Consider the following 19,715-nt stretch of genomic DNA (forward strand, 5'->3'; position numbering starts at 1 on the left):
TCTAAATGAAAATTGTTGTCTCAGAGTAGGTGAGCATGTACAGTACAGTATAATGGCGGTAGCAAGCTACTTCAGTGATCAGATTAGGTAGTCATTCATTGATGTATAATAATCAGTACCAAGTCACAGGAGCTCCGTTATCTGATTGTTGTACTGTGATGTTGGTAGTGATTGGTGTAGCAGAGGGTCACATTTTTTAAGGTTTTATGGTTTTTTACGGTTTTAATTGGAGATTATACTTGTGCAAATTCCATAAGAAATGGAGTATTACAAACATGAGAAAATCTGCAGATCCAAAACAACACACACAAAATGCTGGAAGAACTCAGCAGACCAGGTTGTGTTTATGAAAAGGAGCGAACAGTTAACATTTTGGGCAGAGACCCTTCATCAAGTCCTTGATTCCATCCACAACAAACTCTTCAGTTTTCTCCTCCCAACCAAGGGCCTCAGCCCTAGACATCGACTGTTTACTCTTTTCCATAGCTGCTGCCTGGCCTGCTGAGTTCCTCCAGTGTTTTGTTTGTGGTGTTGTAAAAAAATATGTTCTATTTCTTCTGGAGTATCTTACTCTGTGTTGCCAACTGACGTTATGGCTGCTCGCCTGGGATATCCGCTGGGTAGGCTTTCTCCTCCTCCTTTCTTCCCCTTGCTGCTTTCAGGCTCTTCTGAAGATTCTCGGGATTTGGGTCCCTTTCTCTTTGGCACCTCCTGCTATCATAGGCAAAGCTGTGTAGTGCACAGCACACAGCAAAGTCTTCACAAATGCCTGGTGCCAGTTTCTGTGGACAGATGCAAACAATAATCTGGCTCTCTTCCTGTTTACTCTGTATACCTCATACTTTAGATACAACTCTTGAGTGATGACTCCCTTCTGTTAGGTTGTTAGACATACCTTATTTTTTATTCTTTCTTACTTCTAATATTTGTATATCTGTGCACTTGTAATGCTACTCTGACACTAATTTCCTTTGGGATCAATGAAGTATCTTTCTATGTAGCTATCTATCTTTACTGTTTGTCTAGTTATCTTCTGTTGGAGGGAACGGACCTCACTGTCTCTGCCTCTTTGATCGCCTACACAGGCCAGATATTTGTCTATCGTAACAAACTTATTAGCTAGTACTGACAGGCCATCAGGGAGGTTAGTCATGTTGTAAGGCAGGAACTACTAATCCCCAGCCATGAACCCCACATCTCAGTGCTCAGCATCTTCACTGTTCAGCAGCATTCCTCACCAGCAGTTTCTCCTTGGGAGAGTTAGCAGAGTGTCTGCCAGGGTCTTAGCAAAGCAATGCTGTCATTAATGCATCTCCATATCTAATAATATAATAATCCTTTTCAACCCAGACTCCACTGACACTTGTTCTTGGGAAACACATCTTGAATACTAAGTAGGCACTGGATAGCCACAGTAAAGTACAATACAAAATCTTTGTTTAATGGCATGTCACTTCTTTACTTCCGACTACAGTTTCTTCTTGTGTCTCTCAGGAACTGGCGGTGATTTCTGCTATTCTTTGTTTCGAAGATTTAACAATCTTCTTTAATATTTAGTGCTAGATTACGTGTATCTATATTACTGTTGATGTACTGAGTTACTGTATCCACAGTAATGTAGATCTTCATCTACAATAATTTCATTGTTGGTTCCTCTCCAATTCTTCTGAGTGACTGCTCAACTTAACAATATTAAACGGATCTTTTTGTATTTTACTTTAGCTACCTGGCTTGATGCGCAGTGTTAAAGTTACACACCACATTATCGCTTATTGTCGAGGCCAGAAAGCTCCGCTTTAATCTCATCCAACCAGAAGACCTTTGTCCATATTTTTACAGTATCTTCTAAGTGACACTTTGCAAAATCTTTATGGGCAAGAAAATGCACTTTTTTCAAGCCAGGTCTTCTTCCTTGCCACTCTTCCACAAATACCCTTTTTGTGCAAGGCCTTAGAGAATTTGCGAGCCACAAACATCATCTCCTGTTGCAGCCACTGACTTCTGCAGCTCACTCAGGGTGACTGTTGGCATCACAGCAGCCTCTCTTACAAGTGCCATTCTTCCCTGGCGACCAAATTTAGAAGGGTGGCCTGACCTTGGTAATGTGGCTGTGGTTTCATACTTTTTGATAATGGACTCCACTGAGCTCCAAGATATGTTCAGTGCCTTTGAGATGGTCTTGTATTCTTTCCTAGATTTGTGCTTCTCTATTACTATTTCCATGACCTGCCTTGAATGCTCTTTTGTCTTCATTTTGGTTTGGTCTGTTAAAAATCTACCATACTGTTGGACTTTAGAGAGAGAAGGGATATTTATTCTTATGAATTTCTTGAAAAGGTGATCCTCTACATCAACAAATTGGGTGAGTTGGTAAGGTAATACATACATTGCACCTGAGCAAAATTCATGTAGTAATCATAAAGGAGATGAATACTTTTTCAGCCTCACAATTTTGTTTTATAATTTTTTGTAAATTGTTGGCAGGGTTTGGAATTTTTCTTTTGATTTGATATGATGCACAATGTTTGTAGATTAGCTCAAAAATTCCTATTTCAAAGTATTTTAAATTTAGAAAGTGAGACAGTAAAGTGTGAGAATAGTTGATTTAACTATGACAGTGCTCTTTTTGTATATAAAATGTGGTCAACACCTCTCACAGAAACGAGTACCTACGAGAAAAAAATGTCTAACCTTGGAATTTTTCGACTAGCTTTTCTTGTGTGCAGAAAACCCCAAATACTTGTCACATTGAAGAAAGTTAACATAACAATCTAGTAATAACAATAGAAAAAAATCTGACAGGGTGAGCGTTTTGCTTTGCCCATATGCATCCTGACCTGTTATGTTCTCCAGTATTTTCTGTTTTTATATCAGATTTCCTGCATCTGCAGTTTGTTTATCATTCTTGGCAGTCTGGTAATTTAGATGTAGATTTGTCCATTTTTGTTGTCCACTGCTGTCAATCCCTCAGGTTTGGTGATTGTCATCTTAGTCAGTTGACTAAAGACCTGATCAATGAACAATTCTTCCCAAGTTAAAAATATTGTTTCTGAAGATGTAATTTTACTTTCAGAAATAATAGTATAATCTGAAAGACTGCGGAATATTTCCTGATCAGTTTGTTTTAAAGAGTGGAAATAATCTGTTAGATCTGATGTCTTAATTAGTGATTTCACTAAATTCCCCTGATTATATTGGAGAAGACTACAAAATGGTGTTGCCTCGAGAGCAAGAGGCAACAGCAGGTTTTTCAAGTTAAGTGATGTGAAATGGAAATCCTGATATTGCTGTCAATTCTGTGGAGCAGTAGTCAAAGTAAATTGTGAATCACAATTTGGTTTCAGAAGCATTTTGAAAATGTGCTTGCAGATATTATCATGATATACCAAAATATAATAATGGTATTAGTAAGTACTTTATTGATCCTGAGTGGGAAATTATTTTGTTACAACAATAACATTTAAAAACACAATTAGCAATAATAAATAATAAGTATAGAAACTAATAATAAAGTACAGTATAATATACACAATAATAGTTTACCACAGTGCAATAATGTGCAATACTATGTAATAATAATATACCAAATAATAAAATAGACACTATTATACTATGATGCGTGTTCTCCTGTCGCACAGAGATGAACTATTGTATATCATTATTGCATTTTTGTAGGAAAGATTTTCTGTATGGATCCATGTGACAGTGGAGCTGAACAAGCTTGTTCGAAAGGATGCTCTGCTGCTTATTCAGTAGGTTATGGAGAAGGTGTACCTGATGGTCCATGATGGATAATAGTTTGTTTAATGACCTCCTCTCCACCTCTAACTCAAGAGTCTGGTTTGTAGCCAAAGACGAATCCAAACTTTTTGATGAGTTTATTTATTCTTTTGGAATCATCAGCAGCTATGCTGCTCCCCCAACATAAAGCCACAAAGAAAACAGCACCCACTAAAACAGTAAAAGATCTCCAGCATCCTGCTGCATGCGTTGAAGCATATTAGCTTCCTTGGAAAATAGTCTGCTCGTTACCTTCTTCTAAACCGCCTTGGTGTTGGTTTTCTAGTCAAGTCTGTTGATAATGTGAACACCCAAATATTTATACTTCTCCACCACTGCAACTTCTTCTCCCAGATTGTATGCAGAACCAGCCGTCTTCCTCCTCAGATCAATCATTACCATCACCCTGGTTTTGGCCATCAATGCAAAATGGAATCTATTAATCTAAAATACCTATATGCTATTTTAATAGAGCTGTTAACAAATTTATGTTTAGATGTTTAATTAAAATTTTAGAATTGAACTTGAAGCTTAAAAAAGCTCATGCTTTTATCACAAACAAGAGAAAATCTGCAGATGTTGGAAATCTGAGCAACACGCACAAAGTGCTGGAGGAACCCAGCAGGCCAGGAGCATCTATGGAAAAAAGTACAGTCAACATTTTCGCCCAAATCGTCGAGTACTTTTTTCCATAGATGCTGCCTGTCCTGCTGAGTTCTTCCAGCATTTTATGTATATTGCTCATGCTTTTATGTTTGTTGTGGGGTTTTGATGAACTTTGACTTATAACTGTGTTGGGACAACAAAAAAATGCTGCTTTATGAATCATGTTCCAGATTTAAACTTGTATATCTTCTGGATTTCTTGATTGCTTGCTTAGTTTGACTTTTAGGAAAATCCATTAAGCAATCAAACCTCTTGGGGTTTAATGTGGCGCAACCTTTGTACATTGCCACATGTCTGACAGGATCTGAATTACTTGCAGCGTATTTGATGATAATCACATTTGGCCTTTTGTTTCATCCTTCCAGGGATTTATTTTGTTAAGACTGAGTATTAATAGCATAATTAGGCATATCCTATAAAATAGAAACAGCTCTTGTTCTTATCCCACATGCCAGGAACTGTTACTCATTTTCTGCCTTTTCCTACAAGGCTTAGAACTAATTAGAGCTCTTTAACAGCACTCAGAGTTCAGGCTTTTTATTATCACTCATCAGCCAGCTGTGATTGAGGAGATTAGTGTTCAAAGATATACAGCTTAGATACTGTGTGAAGAATTTTATTTGAAATAAATGTTTGAATAAATTTGTGTGCTTAATGAAAATAGTCAACCACAGTTTAGCTGCAGAACCTGACATTATATTGCTGTGGAAGCAGAATAAATCATCTTTATGTTATTGCAACTTGTGTGGAAACTTGTTCTATACCAAGAATGCATGATTTTTATCTGTAATTGTAAACATATTGTGTGATTCACTGTTACAGAGACTGCTTATATTATTAAGTTAGCATTCAAACTCATGTCATTGTGCAAAGTGAGGTATGCCTGTAGTACAGAGGGTGCTAAGTTTCAACTACTTGGGTAAGCTTTTCTTCCCAGGATTTTGGATGCAAAATGGATTTGGTGGCAAATGTATATTGTTCTGTCTTGGGTATTCTGATCTCCTGGCTTGGCTGTGTAACCAGCAACACTGATTTTATGTTTTATCAATATATAGTTCCTGTAACATTTGGCAAAGTCACCATAAAATTGTAAATTGGGCATTAAAACCAGTCCACTTGATGTTGTTACATTAAATTTCACAAGGTAAACCAAACTTCACAGAACTGATTATCACACAACAAATTTGCTATATTCATTATACTTCGTTTAATTTGTTTATTGATTTGTACAAAAATGAGAATACTATAATTTGTTGGAAAAGCTAATTGTTTTTGAGAAAATAATGGTGAGCTGCTTTATTTGAATCTCCGCAATTTGTGTAATGGCACAATGATCTGTTAACTACACTTACAGGTGCGGAAGGAACTACAAAACATTTTCAAGTCAGGATAGTGTGTGACATGAACAGAAGCTTCCAGGTGGTGTTCTTATAAGATTTTTTCCTTTGGGTGTGGCAGCTTGCTGAGGTGCAGTTTGTAGGTGACACACCTTGTAACTATGATAGTGCAATGGTAGTGGAGGGAATTAATATTTAGGATGAAAGATTGAGTGCCAATTAAACCAAATTGGATGACACCAAGTCTTTTAAGTGTTGTTGGAACAACACTTATTCATGCTTTGGGTGTGAAACCTTTTATATGGATGGTTGAGAGACTGGGTGGGGGGGGTTGCTATCAGAAGGTGAGTTGGTCAAGGATGCCTGATGTCTAATTTACTCTCATGACTTCTATTGTTGAGGCTAATTTTGTTAACTTTGTGCTGTTTGGTAATCCTTTGGATGTTGCTGGTAGGAGACTCAACAATGTCAAGTGTGTTCTTTAAAAAAATAATGGCTGGTATTTGTTTGCTGGATATTACCTGCACCTTACCAGCCCAAGCCTTAATATTGTTTGGATTATATTACTTGCAGAATGATTTGTGTATTGTGTAATCATCTGTACACATTCCCACTTCTGACCTTGCAACAAATTAAAAACATTGAGGAGACAGCAGAAATGATTAGAAATCAACAAAAAAAAAACAGCAGAAGCTCAATGCATACACTTTATAGAAAATCCAGAGAAAGCCAACTATGATTCTGGGAACTTTTCCAAATATATGGAATGTTTTTAGATACCTCAGTATTCATTGCAACAAGAGATATAACAAAAAACGAGTCAAAGATTTATGATTTCATGATTTCAACCAATTCACAGGCATGACTGTAGTTTTGTTTTGGCGCTTGGGTCTTCTACAATATTCTTTGTTCTTTCTGATTTGTCTTCATTTGCACTCTGTCATTTCCTTCTGTGGCTTTAGTTATAAATAGTCTTATCATTATAACTGATGCCTAAAACAATAAATTCTGATTAATAAATGTCTTGTTTCTTGTGATATAACTTATATTAAAATCTGGGTCTTTGTTCTTTCACTGGCTAGGACAAGAAGTATAAAAGGCAAGTAGATTTGAGAACCCATTCCAGTCTTTCACTTTAATGACTTCACTTCAATTGAGAATTTTGTTGCAGCAGCCAGACTTAATACAGTTTTCTTTATTGTGCAAAATAAAGCTGTTAATGCACTCAAAAGCCCAAGAAAGCAAATGGTAATCAATAAAAACAATTGCCAAATCCACTCTTCATTAGATGGAAAGTCAGAAACCTCAACTGCCTTAAAAAAAATCAGATATGATTTTTGTGCATTTTATCAGATTTTTTAGCATACTGTAACTGTTTCAAATTGATGCATTATGCCGTACAAGCAACACACATCAAAGTTGCTGGTGAACGCAGCAGGCCAGGCAGCATCTGTAGGAAGAGGTGCAGTCGACGTTTCAGGCCGAGACCCTTCGTCAGGACTCACAGAAGGAAGAGTGAGTAAGGGATTTGAAAGTTTTGAGGGGGAGGGGGAGAGCCCCTCCAACTTTCAAATCCCTTACTCACTCTTCCTTCAGTTAGTCCTGACGAAGGGTCTTGGCCTGAAACGTCGCCTGCACCTCTTCCTACAGATGCTGCCTGGCCTGCTGCGTTCACCAGCAACTTTGATGTGTGTTGCTTGAATTTCCAGCATCTGCAGAATTCCTGTTGTTTGCATTATCCCGTACTGTGTGTTCATATAATAAGGTCACATAGTAAATTATCCTTAGCTCCAGGAGTTTTAGTTCATCAAAATGGAAACATGACTGTACTATCCACTAGAATTAGAAACATAAAAAAAAATAATTAATGTTTTCAATACTTATATAACCATATAACAATTACAGTTCGGAAACAGGCCATCTCGGCCCTTCTAGTCCGTGCCGAGCTCTTACTCTCACCTAGTCCCACCGACCTGCATTCAGCCCATAACGCTCCGTTCCTTTCCTGTACAATTATAACAATACTTCACCAATAAAAGCCAAAGTGATATTTGTCTTTTTAATTACCTGCTTTTTGCATTTAATGCACATGAACACAGATATCCTTCTGTACTTCACTCACTTGCAAACTCTCTCCACTTAGATAATAGTCTGCTTTTATACCTCTTTCCCAGTGCAAGACCCCACACTTTTCTGCAAGAAACTCACCATCCCCATACCCTGTTAAAAACCGCCACATCTCAGCATATATTCTGCTGTTTCATGATTTGTACGCATGCAGTACTTGCCAGCGATTTAACAACTATAACCTGTTGACCATATGTAGTCAACCTCTTAAGCAGTGGTGTGGATTTTGAAGGCAGTGGTCAAGAGATAGTGTTTACCATTCATTATATTCATAGCATCTTAGTCGTTCTGTAAGGTTTGGAATGGCAATTAAGCATTCAGATATTTTTTTGTAAAATTATATATAGTAAGTGATGTGGACATAAAGATAGTATTAAAATAAGTAAGAGAAATACAAAAACAAAATTTTTTAAAAAATCTTGATCATAATTTAATTTAAGAAATGTGCCTATTCTTGTTAAACTGTATTGTTAGTACTACAGAGGTCATTTGGCAATAGTCGTGACTTATCAGTTGAAAATTCTTTGCAGTGGAATGCACAGATTGGAATTGTTCGGTGTTTTTATTTTAATAGATAGCTAATGAGAAATAACAGCAACTCCAAGCCCTTGTGCATTTTGGTGGTATGTTCATAGTAGGGTAACTTGGGCAACATTCAGATTTCTTAATGCTTATACCAAGCAAACTGTTGTTCACCTTCTTTCAAAATAGTATTGTTTGTTAACCTTGCTGATATCTGCAGAGTATGTTCTGCTTTGCCATATTGCATCAATATGTTGGGCTTAGGATAGATCCTCTGAGATGTTGATGCCCAAGGACTTGAAGCTGCTCACCCTTTCCACTGCTGATCCCTAGATGAGGACTGGTGTGTATTTTCCCCTTCCTGAAGTCCACAGTCAATTCTTTGGTCTTACTGTCATTGAGTGCAAGGTCGATATAACACTCAACTATATCACTCCTGTGTATGCCTCCTCATCACCCTCTGAGATTCTGACAATGATTGTTGTGTCATTGCTAAATTTATAGGCGATGTTTCAGCTGTGCCTAACCACACCGTGATGAGAAAAGAGAGAATAGAGCAGTGGGCTATGCATTCATCTTTGAGGTGTGCTTGTGTTGATAACCTCCTTTACCTGCTTCATTTTAATAAACACCATTACATATTTACTGCATTGGGAAACCTATGATCAATGTACGATGTGACCATTGCATGTACTAAGTCCAAGATATTTTATTTTACGCCTAAACCTCTGAAATTTTTATACACTGCACAGTTTTTCTTTACTATTGATTATTCACTTGTAATATTTAATCAGCTCAATTTTATTGAAGGCAAGAATTTACTACATATCTATTTTGAAGATATTTACTTAAAATTTTGTATTCAAATTTGAAGGAGTGATCAATGTTCGCTTGAAATCTAGTGATCCATGTAATATAACATGCTTAAATGTATTGAAGTATGCTTTGGAAGTTATTACTATAAAGTTGATCAAGTTCATCTAAAATATGTATTATGTTTTCTTTTACAGATTTTCGAACGAATTCTCTTCATATGGGCCATTCGACATCCAGCAAGTGGTTATGTTCAAGGAATTAATGACCTAGTTACTCCTTTCTTTGTGGTATTCCTTTCAGAGCACGTGGGTATGTTTATATCATTCTTGCAGCTTGATGACAGGTTATAAACCATGAATGTATCGAGTAAATATACCTGAGATACTTGGTCACCTTGTTATTTAAGAGAACTAAAACAATAAGGTAAAAGGCTAAAGGTTAGACCATGTTTGTCATGTTACACAAATGGCGTTGTCTCTATCAACAAAACTCTTTTAAGGTACTAGAGAAAATGGAGAAAATTACAAGAACTAGACTGTGGGGATTTTAAAGAAACAATAGTGATGAGGTTTGATCTCTCAAAAAATGACTGCTGAAGTTTTTGAAAGACTTGAGTCATGAATGAAATTGCCTTGCCAACAAAGAATTTAAAAGAAATTTCTTTATACAGAGCATGTTTAAAGTGTATAACTTGCTTTCACATAAAACATTTGAGGCAGCTGCCTTTAAGGGGAAACTGAAGAGGAAAAAGTGTGAGTCAGAGGTATTTTGAAGGTGTGCAATAAATGGAAACAGAAATGGTAATAGATCTCTGCAAGAAGGCAGGTACCTTTTTCTCTTGCAGGAAGAAAGCATCCCTTTCAGTCTTAAATTGTTGCTGAGTGTTTGACTAGGATAAACAGTATAACTTAGGAGGTTCCTTTTTCGTTTGAAGAAGAAACATCCCTGTAAAACTTAATGAAATGAAAAATACCTGAAATATTTCTTTTTAAAAGGAAATGGCCATTTCCACAATTACTGACAATAATTCTTGTTTTGAGAGGCTTTGGGCTCAGGCAACAGATTGCCATTGATTGAATAGCTGTAAGAATTATATTTTTGGTTGTAAAAATCAACCTGTAAGGATTTCGGCACTTACTGCTAAAGGCAGCAGGGTAGCATAGTGGTTAGCACAACGATTTACAGTACCAGTGACCTTGGTTCAATTCCCGTTGCTTCATGTAAGGAGTTTGTATGTTCTCCCCATGACTGCGTGGGTTTCCTCCAGATGCTTCAGTTTCCTCCAGCAGTCCAAGGACGTATCAGTTGGTGGGTTAATTGGTCATTGTAAATTGTCTTCTGATAATCTCAGCCATTAGGCTCTATAAGGAGTCAACATATAGCCAGGGAAGTGATGACCCCTTTCTGTTAGACTGTTTGAGGTAAGTTATGCATTGTCTCTGCCATCTCAGCCTCTGAAGCTTGTAGCTCCTCTAGTTGTTATAGGTCTCTTGGTGGCTTACCTCATTAAGTCCCCTTTTTGTGTGGTTGCTCAGGTTTTGAAGATGGCCTGCTCTAGGCAGATTTACAGCTGTGCCACATTCTTTCCATTTATTGCTGATTGACTTAACTGTACTCCAAGGGATATTCAGTGGCTTGGAAATTTTCTTGTATCCGTCTCCTAACTTGTGCTTTTCAATAACCTTTTTGCAGAGTTGCTTGGAGTGTTCTTTTGTCTCCAGTGTAGATTCTGCCAGGATACTGACCAACAGCAGTTGGACCATCTAGATATAGGTGTATTTTTATTGTAACCAGTTGAGCACCATGTCTGTTCAGTAGTGATCTCCATTTAACTGATTATGTGACTTCTAAAACCAATTTGCTACATCAGTGTTGATTTGGTGTGTCATATTAAAGGGGGGTGGTTACTTACGTAATCAATTATTTTCTGTTTTATATTTGTAATTAATTTGGATCACTTCGAGGAGATCTGTTTTCACTTTGACACAAAAGTCTTCTTTTCTGTTGCTCCGTGTTTTTAAAAAAAGCCAAATTAAATCCACTGTGATTCAATGTTGTAAAACAATAAAACCTGAAAACTCCCACAAGGGTCAATACTTTTTATAGACACTGTACTTGCCTCCATTAATCAAGACATCAAGTACAAGAGTTGGGACGTCATATTATAGTTGAATAAACTTTAATTAGATATTAGTACATAACTTGTGTTATGTACAGTTGTGCTTACCATGCATTACATGAGAAAATTGGAGTGCTTCAGTAACAAGAAAATATTGAAAAGCTTAGGTCTCTTTTCCCTGGAGCGGAGGAGGCTGAGAGGTGATTTGATGGAGGTATATAAAATTAAAAGCTCTGGATAGGGTATTTAGCTAGTGTCTATTTCACTCGGTAATTTCAGTGAAAGGAGGCTTTAAGGGAGTCTGGGGAAGAAAATCTATCACACAAATATGATATGATGATTATGAAGACGCATAGTCCTCTTTTATTGTCATTTAGTAATGCATGCATTAAGAAATGATACATTATTTCCTCCGGTGTGATAGCACAAAACACAGGACACAATACCATAAATTGATGAAGAAGTCCGTGAGCACAGTAAAGTTCAAAGTTTCTCAAATGTCCCACATCTCACGCAGACGGGAGAAGGAAGAAAAACTCTCCCTGCCGTGCCGACCACAATCCGACTCTGAGTCATCCGAAAACTTCGAGCTCTGATCAGCTCTCCAACACCGAGTACTGAGTGCCATCTCTGTCCGAACAATTCGACCTCCTTCTCGGTCGCCAAAAGCAGGCAAGGCTGGGGATTTTGAGGCCTACCCTCCGAAAGATTCACGACCACACAGTAACGACAGCAGCGAACGGGCGTTTCAGAAATTTCTCCAGATGTTCCTCTGTGCTTTCATGTACATTCTCCATCAAATCAGAATTGTCCAAGGCCCCTATTTAACAGATACAATATAATTTTCACCGGATCTTCTCCTCCCGTAGTTGGTATCTGCTATGTGCTGCTAGAGAAGGTTGTGAAGGCAAGAATAGTAATGTAATTTAAAAGGCATATCAAAATATACTTGATTGAGCACAATAGAGCAATATGGAATTACTGCAAGCAAATGGGATTAGAAAAGATATGCATGTGCATGGTGGGCTGATCGGCCTGTTTCTTTATTGTACAATTCTGACTTTGTATTGTAGGAGATAAAGAATTTAAAACCTTTTTCGGTGTAACCCCAACAATCTTTATATTCAGAATGCTAAAATGATGACAATGATTTGGCCTCCAGAAACTATAATAAGGGTGTGTGTTTAACCCTGTGCTCTACTTTATCAACACTCATGGCTGTGTGGCTAGGCACAGCTCAAGCAGCATGTACAAATCTGCCAATGACACCTCTGTGTTGGCCAATTCTTAGATGGCAATGAGGTGGTGAACAGGAGCAAGATAGGTGGGCTGGTTAGTGGTGTTACAACAATCTTGCACTTGACGTTAACAAGACCAAGGGTATCAGAAAAGGGAAGTCGAGAGAACACACACCAGTCCTCGTTGTGGGGTCGGTGGTGGAAAGGATGAGCAGCTTCAGATCCCTGTGAATCAACATCTCAGAGTACCTATCCTGGACACACACGTTGATGAAATCACAAAGAAAGCACACCAGTGACTATACTTCATTCGGATTTTAAGGTCTGGTATATCACCAAAGATCCCAGCAAATTTCTGCAAATGTACAGTGAAGAGCACTCTGATTAGTTGCATCATTGCCTGTATAATTTCCAATGCAAAAGATTGAAAGTGGCTGCAGAGGATTATAGACTCAACCAGCTCCATCATGAGCACAATGCCAACCCTTCACATCATTGTTAAATTTATTTGTCAGAATGTTTTGACGTTTCTCACACTTGCACAGTAAACACCAACAAAGTTTGGTATAGAAATAGATAAACACTAGCTTTTTATCCCTTACTCTTTTTTTTAAATCATTTGTTAAAACGTTAGAATTAAGATGTTCCTCCACCTTCCCCATAAAACATTCTTTCATACTTAAACTGAGATTTTGTGCTTTTTGCATTTTCTGTCTTGCTATCTTTTTGGTCAGGCTTTTTAACTCTTTCCCATTCTTTATTTTATTCTCTGTAGCTGGTATCACAAATTATTATATATATCAAGAAGCTGAAATAACAAGCAGTTTATTTCAGATGATAGACCTTTGCTTGCATTGTTCACAAACATCTCCAATGACCTATAGAGGGTGCCACTGCATTTCGATTTTTCATTGCAGCAACATCTAATGCAAAATAGTGGATGTGTTGGAACCATATGTTTGCAGCCACAGAAAATTCTGGCCTAATATCTTGATTGTAAGTTAATGTGTGCTAGCATGCAGAAAGCATAATCATTGCTTAATGCCTTATCAACTGATGAGCACTAAAGAACAAAACAAGAGTCACTGAATAATATTCACCAAGGGACAATGCAGTAGCAAAAATTCAATAATATCTGAGATGGGAATGGATTTTTCTATGTTGCTGTTGGAACTATCTGGAAGGTTTCCAATCTAGCAGCTACTTCATGATCTTTGCAGATGTTGTACAACTGTCAATGACTTTCTGGTTTTTAGGTTTAACATGATGATAGCAGCATCAGATTGAAAATAACAAAGATTTTCTGTAGATAAGTCCCCGCAAAAATTTAGCGCTGTCGTTCACAACATTATGTTCTTAAGTATTTGACAATATACAGTCTGATCTACAAATCTAACTCACTATGCTGCAACTCCAGTCTTTGACTTGGGTCTTCCTGGATTATTAATGTTCAGTATTAACATTATTCTTCCTCAAAAGTACTTGAAGGATCTTAATCGACTGCACCTCTTCCTAGAGATGCTGCCTGGCCTGCTGTGTTCACCAGCAACTTTTATGTGTGTTGCTTGAAGGATCTTAATGTTCAAATATACTTGGCGTTCATGAAGTCTTATGTTGCTTAACTTCTGAACAAGAAATAAGTAAAAATGTCCTGTAATAACGTGTACCTCTGTCTGATGTAATTCATTATTTTATAGGATTAGTAATCAAATACAGTGCTTTTCTCATCTTGTGGCCATCAGCACTGAGGTAGAAGGAAAAAAGTATAGACTATTTTCTAAACGGGGAGAAAATTGAAAAATGAGAGGTGCAAAGAGTTTTGAAAATCCTTATGCAGGATTCCCCCCGGTTGGTGGTAAAGAAGGCAAATGCAATGCATTTAAGGAGGACTAGAATATAAAAGTAATGATGAGGCTTCAAAGGCATTGGTCAGTATTTGGAGTATTGTGAGCAGAATTCTAGGCAAGTCTAGGAATAGAGTGCACAGCCTCAGTATAGAGGGATGTCCATTTAGAATAGAGATGAAGAGTAATTTCTTTAGCTAGAGGGTGGCAAATCTGTGGAATTTATTGCCATGGATAGTGAGAAGGCAGAGGAATGGGTTTGAGAAGGATAATAAATTAGCCATCACTCAAAGGGCTGAATGACCTAATTCTACTCTTATGGCTTATGTTCTTGCAGAAGAAGAAGCAAATAATTTGCGGCACCCAAAAATAAAAACAAGATTTCTCATTTACATTGTTCGCATTGTTCAAGAATGACCTACCTTGAATGACCTTTCCAAATTTATTCATGCAACTAAAATATTGAAATAAAATCAGATGAAATCATTGTTTCAAGAATATTCTACCAGGTCAACATTTCAGATTGAAGCAGTAAGCAACACATTAGGAGTCATGTTAGACATCTGCTGTGAGTGCTTGAAAAGATACTGCAGTGAAAAACTTGAGCATTAAAAATAATTTGACTTCCTGACAGCACAGTCCTGCCACAAAAGTACAGTCATGAAATATCCTTGGCATTTTTTTAAAGAGAATCGCAAGGCATTCTATAAATATATCAGGAACAAGAGGATAATTAGAGGGAGGGTGGGACCACCCAAGGATAAAGGGGGAAACATTTGCTTGGATGCAAACGATATGGGTGAGGGCCTTAGTGAGTACTTCACATCAATATTTACCAAGTAGAGGAATGTGTAGGGATAGGGAAATCATTGCTGAGAATGTTAATACACTTTTGAAGGTTTTTGAAGTATTTTGAAGGTCTGAAGGTCGTAGGTTGGAGTCTCAGCCAAGGCAGCTGTTGTGTCTTTGAGCAAGGCACTTAACCACACAATGCTCCAGTCCACTCAGCTGAAAATGGGTACCGGCAAATGCTCGGGGTTAACCTCACGATAGACTGGCGTCCTATCCGGGGGGGTGGGGGGTGGGGGGGAGTCTCGTACTCTCAGTCACTTCACGCCACAGAAACCGGCATAAGCACCGGCCTGATGGGCCACAAGGCTCGGGACAGACTTTAAATTTTGAAGTTAAGGAAAATGTATTGTTTGGTCTCTGAAAGAGCATTAAGGTGAATAAAACCCCAAGGCCTGATGGAATATACCCCAGATTATTAAGAGAGGAAAATGAAAAGATTGCTGGGGCCTTAACAAATATCTTTATGTCCTCTCTAGTCACAGGTGAGGTCCTAGAGGACTGGTGAGTAGCTAATGTTGTTCCACCGTTCAAGAAGGAAACCAGGGATAATCCTGGAAACTAGAGACCAGTGAGTCTCACGTTAGTGGTAGGGAGGTTACTGGAGAGAATTCCTAGGGATAGGATTTATAAGCATTTGGAAAACCATGTCCTATCTTATCGTAAGACATTGACGAGGTCTCTCAAGGGATGCTCACCGAGATGATTCAGATGCATGGGACCCATTGTGAATTGGCTCTTTGGGTTCACAACTGACTTGCCCATAGAAGACAGAGGTTGGTAGTGAAGGGACTTACTTTAGCTCAGGGTTCCCAACCTTTTTTTATGCCTCGGACCAATACCATCAAGCAAGGAGTCCATGGACCCCAGGCTGTGAACCCCTGTTTTAGCTAGAGGTCTGTGGTTAGTGGTGTTCTGCAGGGATCTGTACTGGGACCTTTTCTGTTTGTGATTTATATAAATAACCTGGATGAAAATGCATAGGAATAATATGTTTTGTAGACAATATGATGATTGGTTGTGTTGTGGATAGCATAGATGTCTGGCAAGGAATACAATGGGATATAGATCATTTGCGGATATGTGTGGAGAAATGGCAGATGGAGGTTAATCTGGCCACGTGTGAAATGTTGCATCTTGGTAGGTCAAATGTAAAGAGACAGTGCACTGTTAAAGGCAAGATCCTTAACATTGCTGATGAGCAGAGGGATCTTGGGGTCCAAGTTCATAGCTCCCTGAAAGTAGCTACACAAGTTGATAGGATGGTTAAAAAGGCATATGGCATGCTTGCCCTTAGTTGCGACATGGAGTTCATAAATCAGGAATTTAAGCTGCAGCTTTATAAAATTTTAGTTAGGCTGCACCTGGAGTATTGCATACAGTTCTGGTAACCTCACGATAGGAAGGATGTCAAGACTTCAGAGAGGGTGTAGAGGAGGTTTACACGATGCTACCTGGATTAGAGGCCATGTGCTATAATGAGAGGTTGGACAAACTTGGGTTGTTTTCTCTGGCGTGGAGGAGGCTGAGGGGAGATCTGATAGAGGTTTATAAGATTGAGAGGTAATAGACGGGTTCCCTGGGCCTGTGCAAGCGAGCTAGCTGGAGTGTTTGCTGACATCTTCAACTGCTCCTCACTTCAGTCTTAGATCCCCTCGTGTTTTAAGAAGGCAACGATAATCTCAGTGCCAAAGAAGAGCAAGGTGGCATGCCTGAATGACTATCGACCTGTGGCTCTGACATCAGTTGCTATGAAGTGCTTCGAGAGATTGGTTATGGCACACATCAACCACAGCCTACCGATCAACCTTGATGCCTTGCAATTCGCCTGCTGCAGCAACAGGTCAACGGCAGATGCCATCTTTCTGGGCCTACATTCCTCCTTAGAACACCTGGAGAATAAAGACGCATACACAAGGCTCCTTTTCATTGACTACAGCTCTGCCTTTAATACCATCATTCCAAATAAACTGATTCCTAAGCTCTGGAACCTGGGCCTCAGCACTCAGATCTGCAGCTGGATCTTCAACTTCCTCACAGACAGGACCCAGGCTGTAAGAATAGGGGACAAGCTCTCCTCTACAATCACTCTGAGCACCGGTGCCCCACAAGGCTGTGTACTCAGCCCCCTGCTGTACTCTCTGTACACCCATAATTGTGTAGCCAAGTTTCCATCAAACTCAATATTTAAGTTTGCTGATGACACAACAATTGTAGGCCGTATCTTGGGCAATGATGAGTTTGAGTACAGAGAGGAAACTAAGAACCTGGTGGCATGGTGCGAAGACAATAACCTATCCCTCAGCGTCAGCAAGACGAAGGAATTGGTTGTTGACTTCAGAAGGAGTAGCAGACCGCACGACCCAATTTACAAAGGTGCGCAATTGGAACAGGTCAAAAGCTTTAAGTTCCTTGGGGTCAATATCACAAATGACCTGACTTGGTCCAACCAAGCAGAGTTCACTGCCAAGAAGGCCCACCAGCGCCTTCATTTCCTGAGAAGACTAAAGAAATTTGGCCTGTCCCCTAAAACCCTCACTAATTTTTATAGATGCACCGTAGAAAGCATTCTTCTAGGGTGCATCACAACCTGGTATGGAAGCTGTCCTATCCAAGACCAAAAGAAGCTGCAGAAGATCGTGAACACGGCACAGCACATCACACAAACCAATCTTCTGTCCGTGGACTCACTTCACGCTGCACGCTGTCGGAGCAGTGCTGCCAGGATAATCAAGGACACGACTCACCCAGCCAACACACTTCTCGTCCCTCTTCCCTCTGAGAGAAGGCTCAGGAGCTTGAGGGCTCGTATGGCCAGATTTGGGAACAGCTTCTTTCCAACTGTGATAAGACTGCTGAACGGATCCTGACCCGGATCTGGGCCGTACCCTCCAAATATCCGGACCTGCCTCTCAGTTTTTTTGCACTACCTAACTTCCCATTTTTCTATTTTCTATTTATGATTTATAATTTAAATTTTTAATATTTACTAATTTTAACTTTTTAATATTTTTAATATTTAATACTTGTAATCCAGGGAGTGGGAAGCGCAGAATCAAATGTCGCTCTGATGATTGTAGGTTCTAGTACCAATTGTTTGGTGACAATAAAGTATAAAGTAAAGTATAAAGTATAGATGGAATAGACAGACAGTATCTTTCTCCCAGGGTTGAAATGTCTAATACCAGAGGGTATACATTTAAGGTGAGAGGGGTACTTTTAAAGGAGATGTTAGATGCAAGTTTTTTTACACAGAGTGGTGGGTGCCTGTGATGCGCTACCTAGAGATTGTGAGAGAGGCAGATATAGACAGTAGGTGCAGGAGTAGGCCATTCGGCCCTTCGAGCCAGCACCGCCATTCACTGTGATCATGGCTGATCATCCACAGTCAGTATCCAGTTCCTGCCTTATCCCCATAACCTTAAAGATTCTGCTATCTTTAAGAGCTCCATCCACCTCTTTCTTGAAAGCATCCAGAGACTTGGCCTCCACAGCCTTCTGGGGCAGAGCATTCCATATATCCACCACTCTCTGGGTGAAAAAGTTTTTCCTCAACTCCGTTCTAAATGGCCTACCCCTTATTCTTAAACTGTGGCCTCTGGTTCTGGACTCACCCATCAGCGGGAACATGCTTCCTGCCTGCAGCGTGTCCAATCCCTTAATAATCTTATATGTTTCAATAAGATGCCCTCTCAGCCTTCTGAATTCCAGAGTATACAAGCCCAGTCGCTCCAATCTTTTGACATATGACAATCCCGCCATCCCGGGAATTAACCTTGTGAACCTACGCTGCACTCCCTCAATAGCAAGAATGTCCCTCCTCAAATTTGGAGACCAAAACTGCACACAGTACTCCAGGTGTGGTCTCACCAGGGCCCTGTACAGCTGCAGTAGGACTTCTTTGCTCTTATAATCAATTCCCCTTGTTATGAAGGCCAGCATGCCATTAGCTTTCTTCACTACCTGCTGTACTTGCATGCTTGCTTTGAGTGACTGATGTACAAGAACACCTGGATCTCGTTGTGCTTCCGCTTTTCCTAACTTGACTCCATTTAGATAATAATCTGCCTTCCTGTTCTTACCACCAAAGTGGATAACCTCACATTTATCCACATTAAACTGCATCTGCCATGCATCTGCCCACTCACCCAGCCTGTCCAAGTCACCCTGCATTCTCATAACATCCTCCTCACATTTCACACTGCCTCCCAGCTTTGTGTCATCGGCAGATTTGCTAATGTTACTTTTAATTCCCTCATCTAAATCATTAATATATATTGTAAACAGCTGTGGTCCCAGCACTGAACCCTGCGGTACCCCACTGGTCACTGCCTGCCATTCCGAAAGGGATCCGTTAATTGCTACTCTTTGTTTTCTGTCAGCCAGCCAATTTTCAATCCATGTCAGTACTCTGCCC

General features: G+C 39.2%; 1 protein-coding gene across 5 annotated transcripts in view; it reads left to right on the plus strand.

Annotated features, from left to right (window-relative positions):
- Window positions 1-19,715, plus strand: part of LOC134355515 (TBC1 domain family member 22B-like) — a 373,010-nt gene that overhangs the window by 187,826 nt on the left and 165,469 nt on the right. For all 5 annotated transcript variants that reach the window (XM_063065500.1, XM_063065505.1, XM_063065503.1 and 2 more), the window contains one exon: window positions 9,443-9,557. In XM_063065500.1, coding sequence (XP_062921570.1) covers window positions 9,443-9,557 — 115 coding nt within the window. The remainder of the gene's footprint in view (window positions 1-9,442; window positions 9,558-19,715) is intronic.

Source organism: Mobula hypostoma, chromosome 13 (genome assembly GCF_963921235.1).
Source record: "Mobula hypostoma chromosome 13, sMobHyp1.1, whole genome shotgun sequence".
NCBI lineage: Eukaryota > Metazoa > Chordata > Chondrichthyes > Myliobatiformes > Myliobatidae > Mobula > Mobula hypostoma.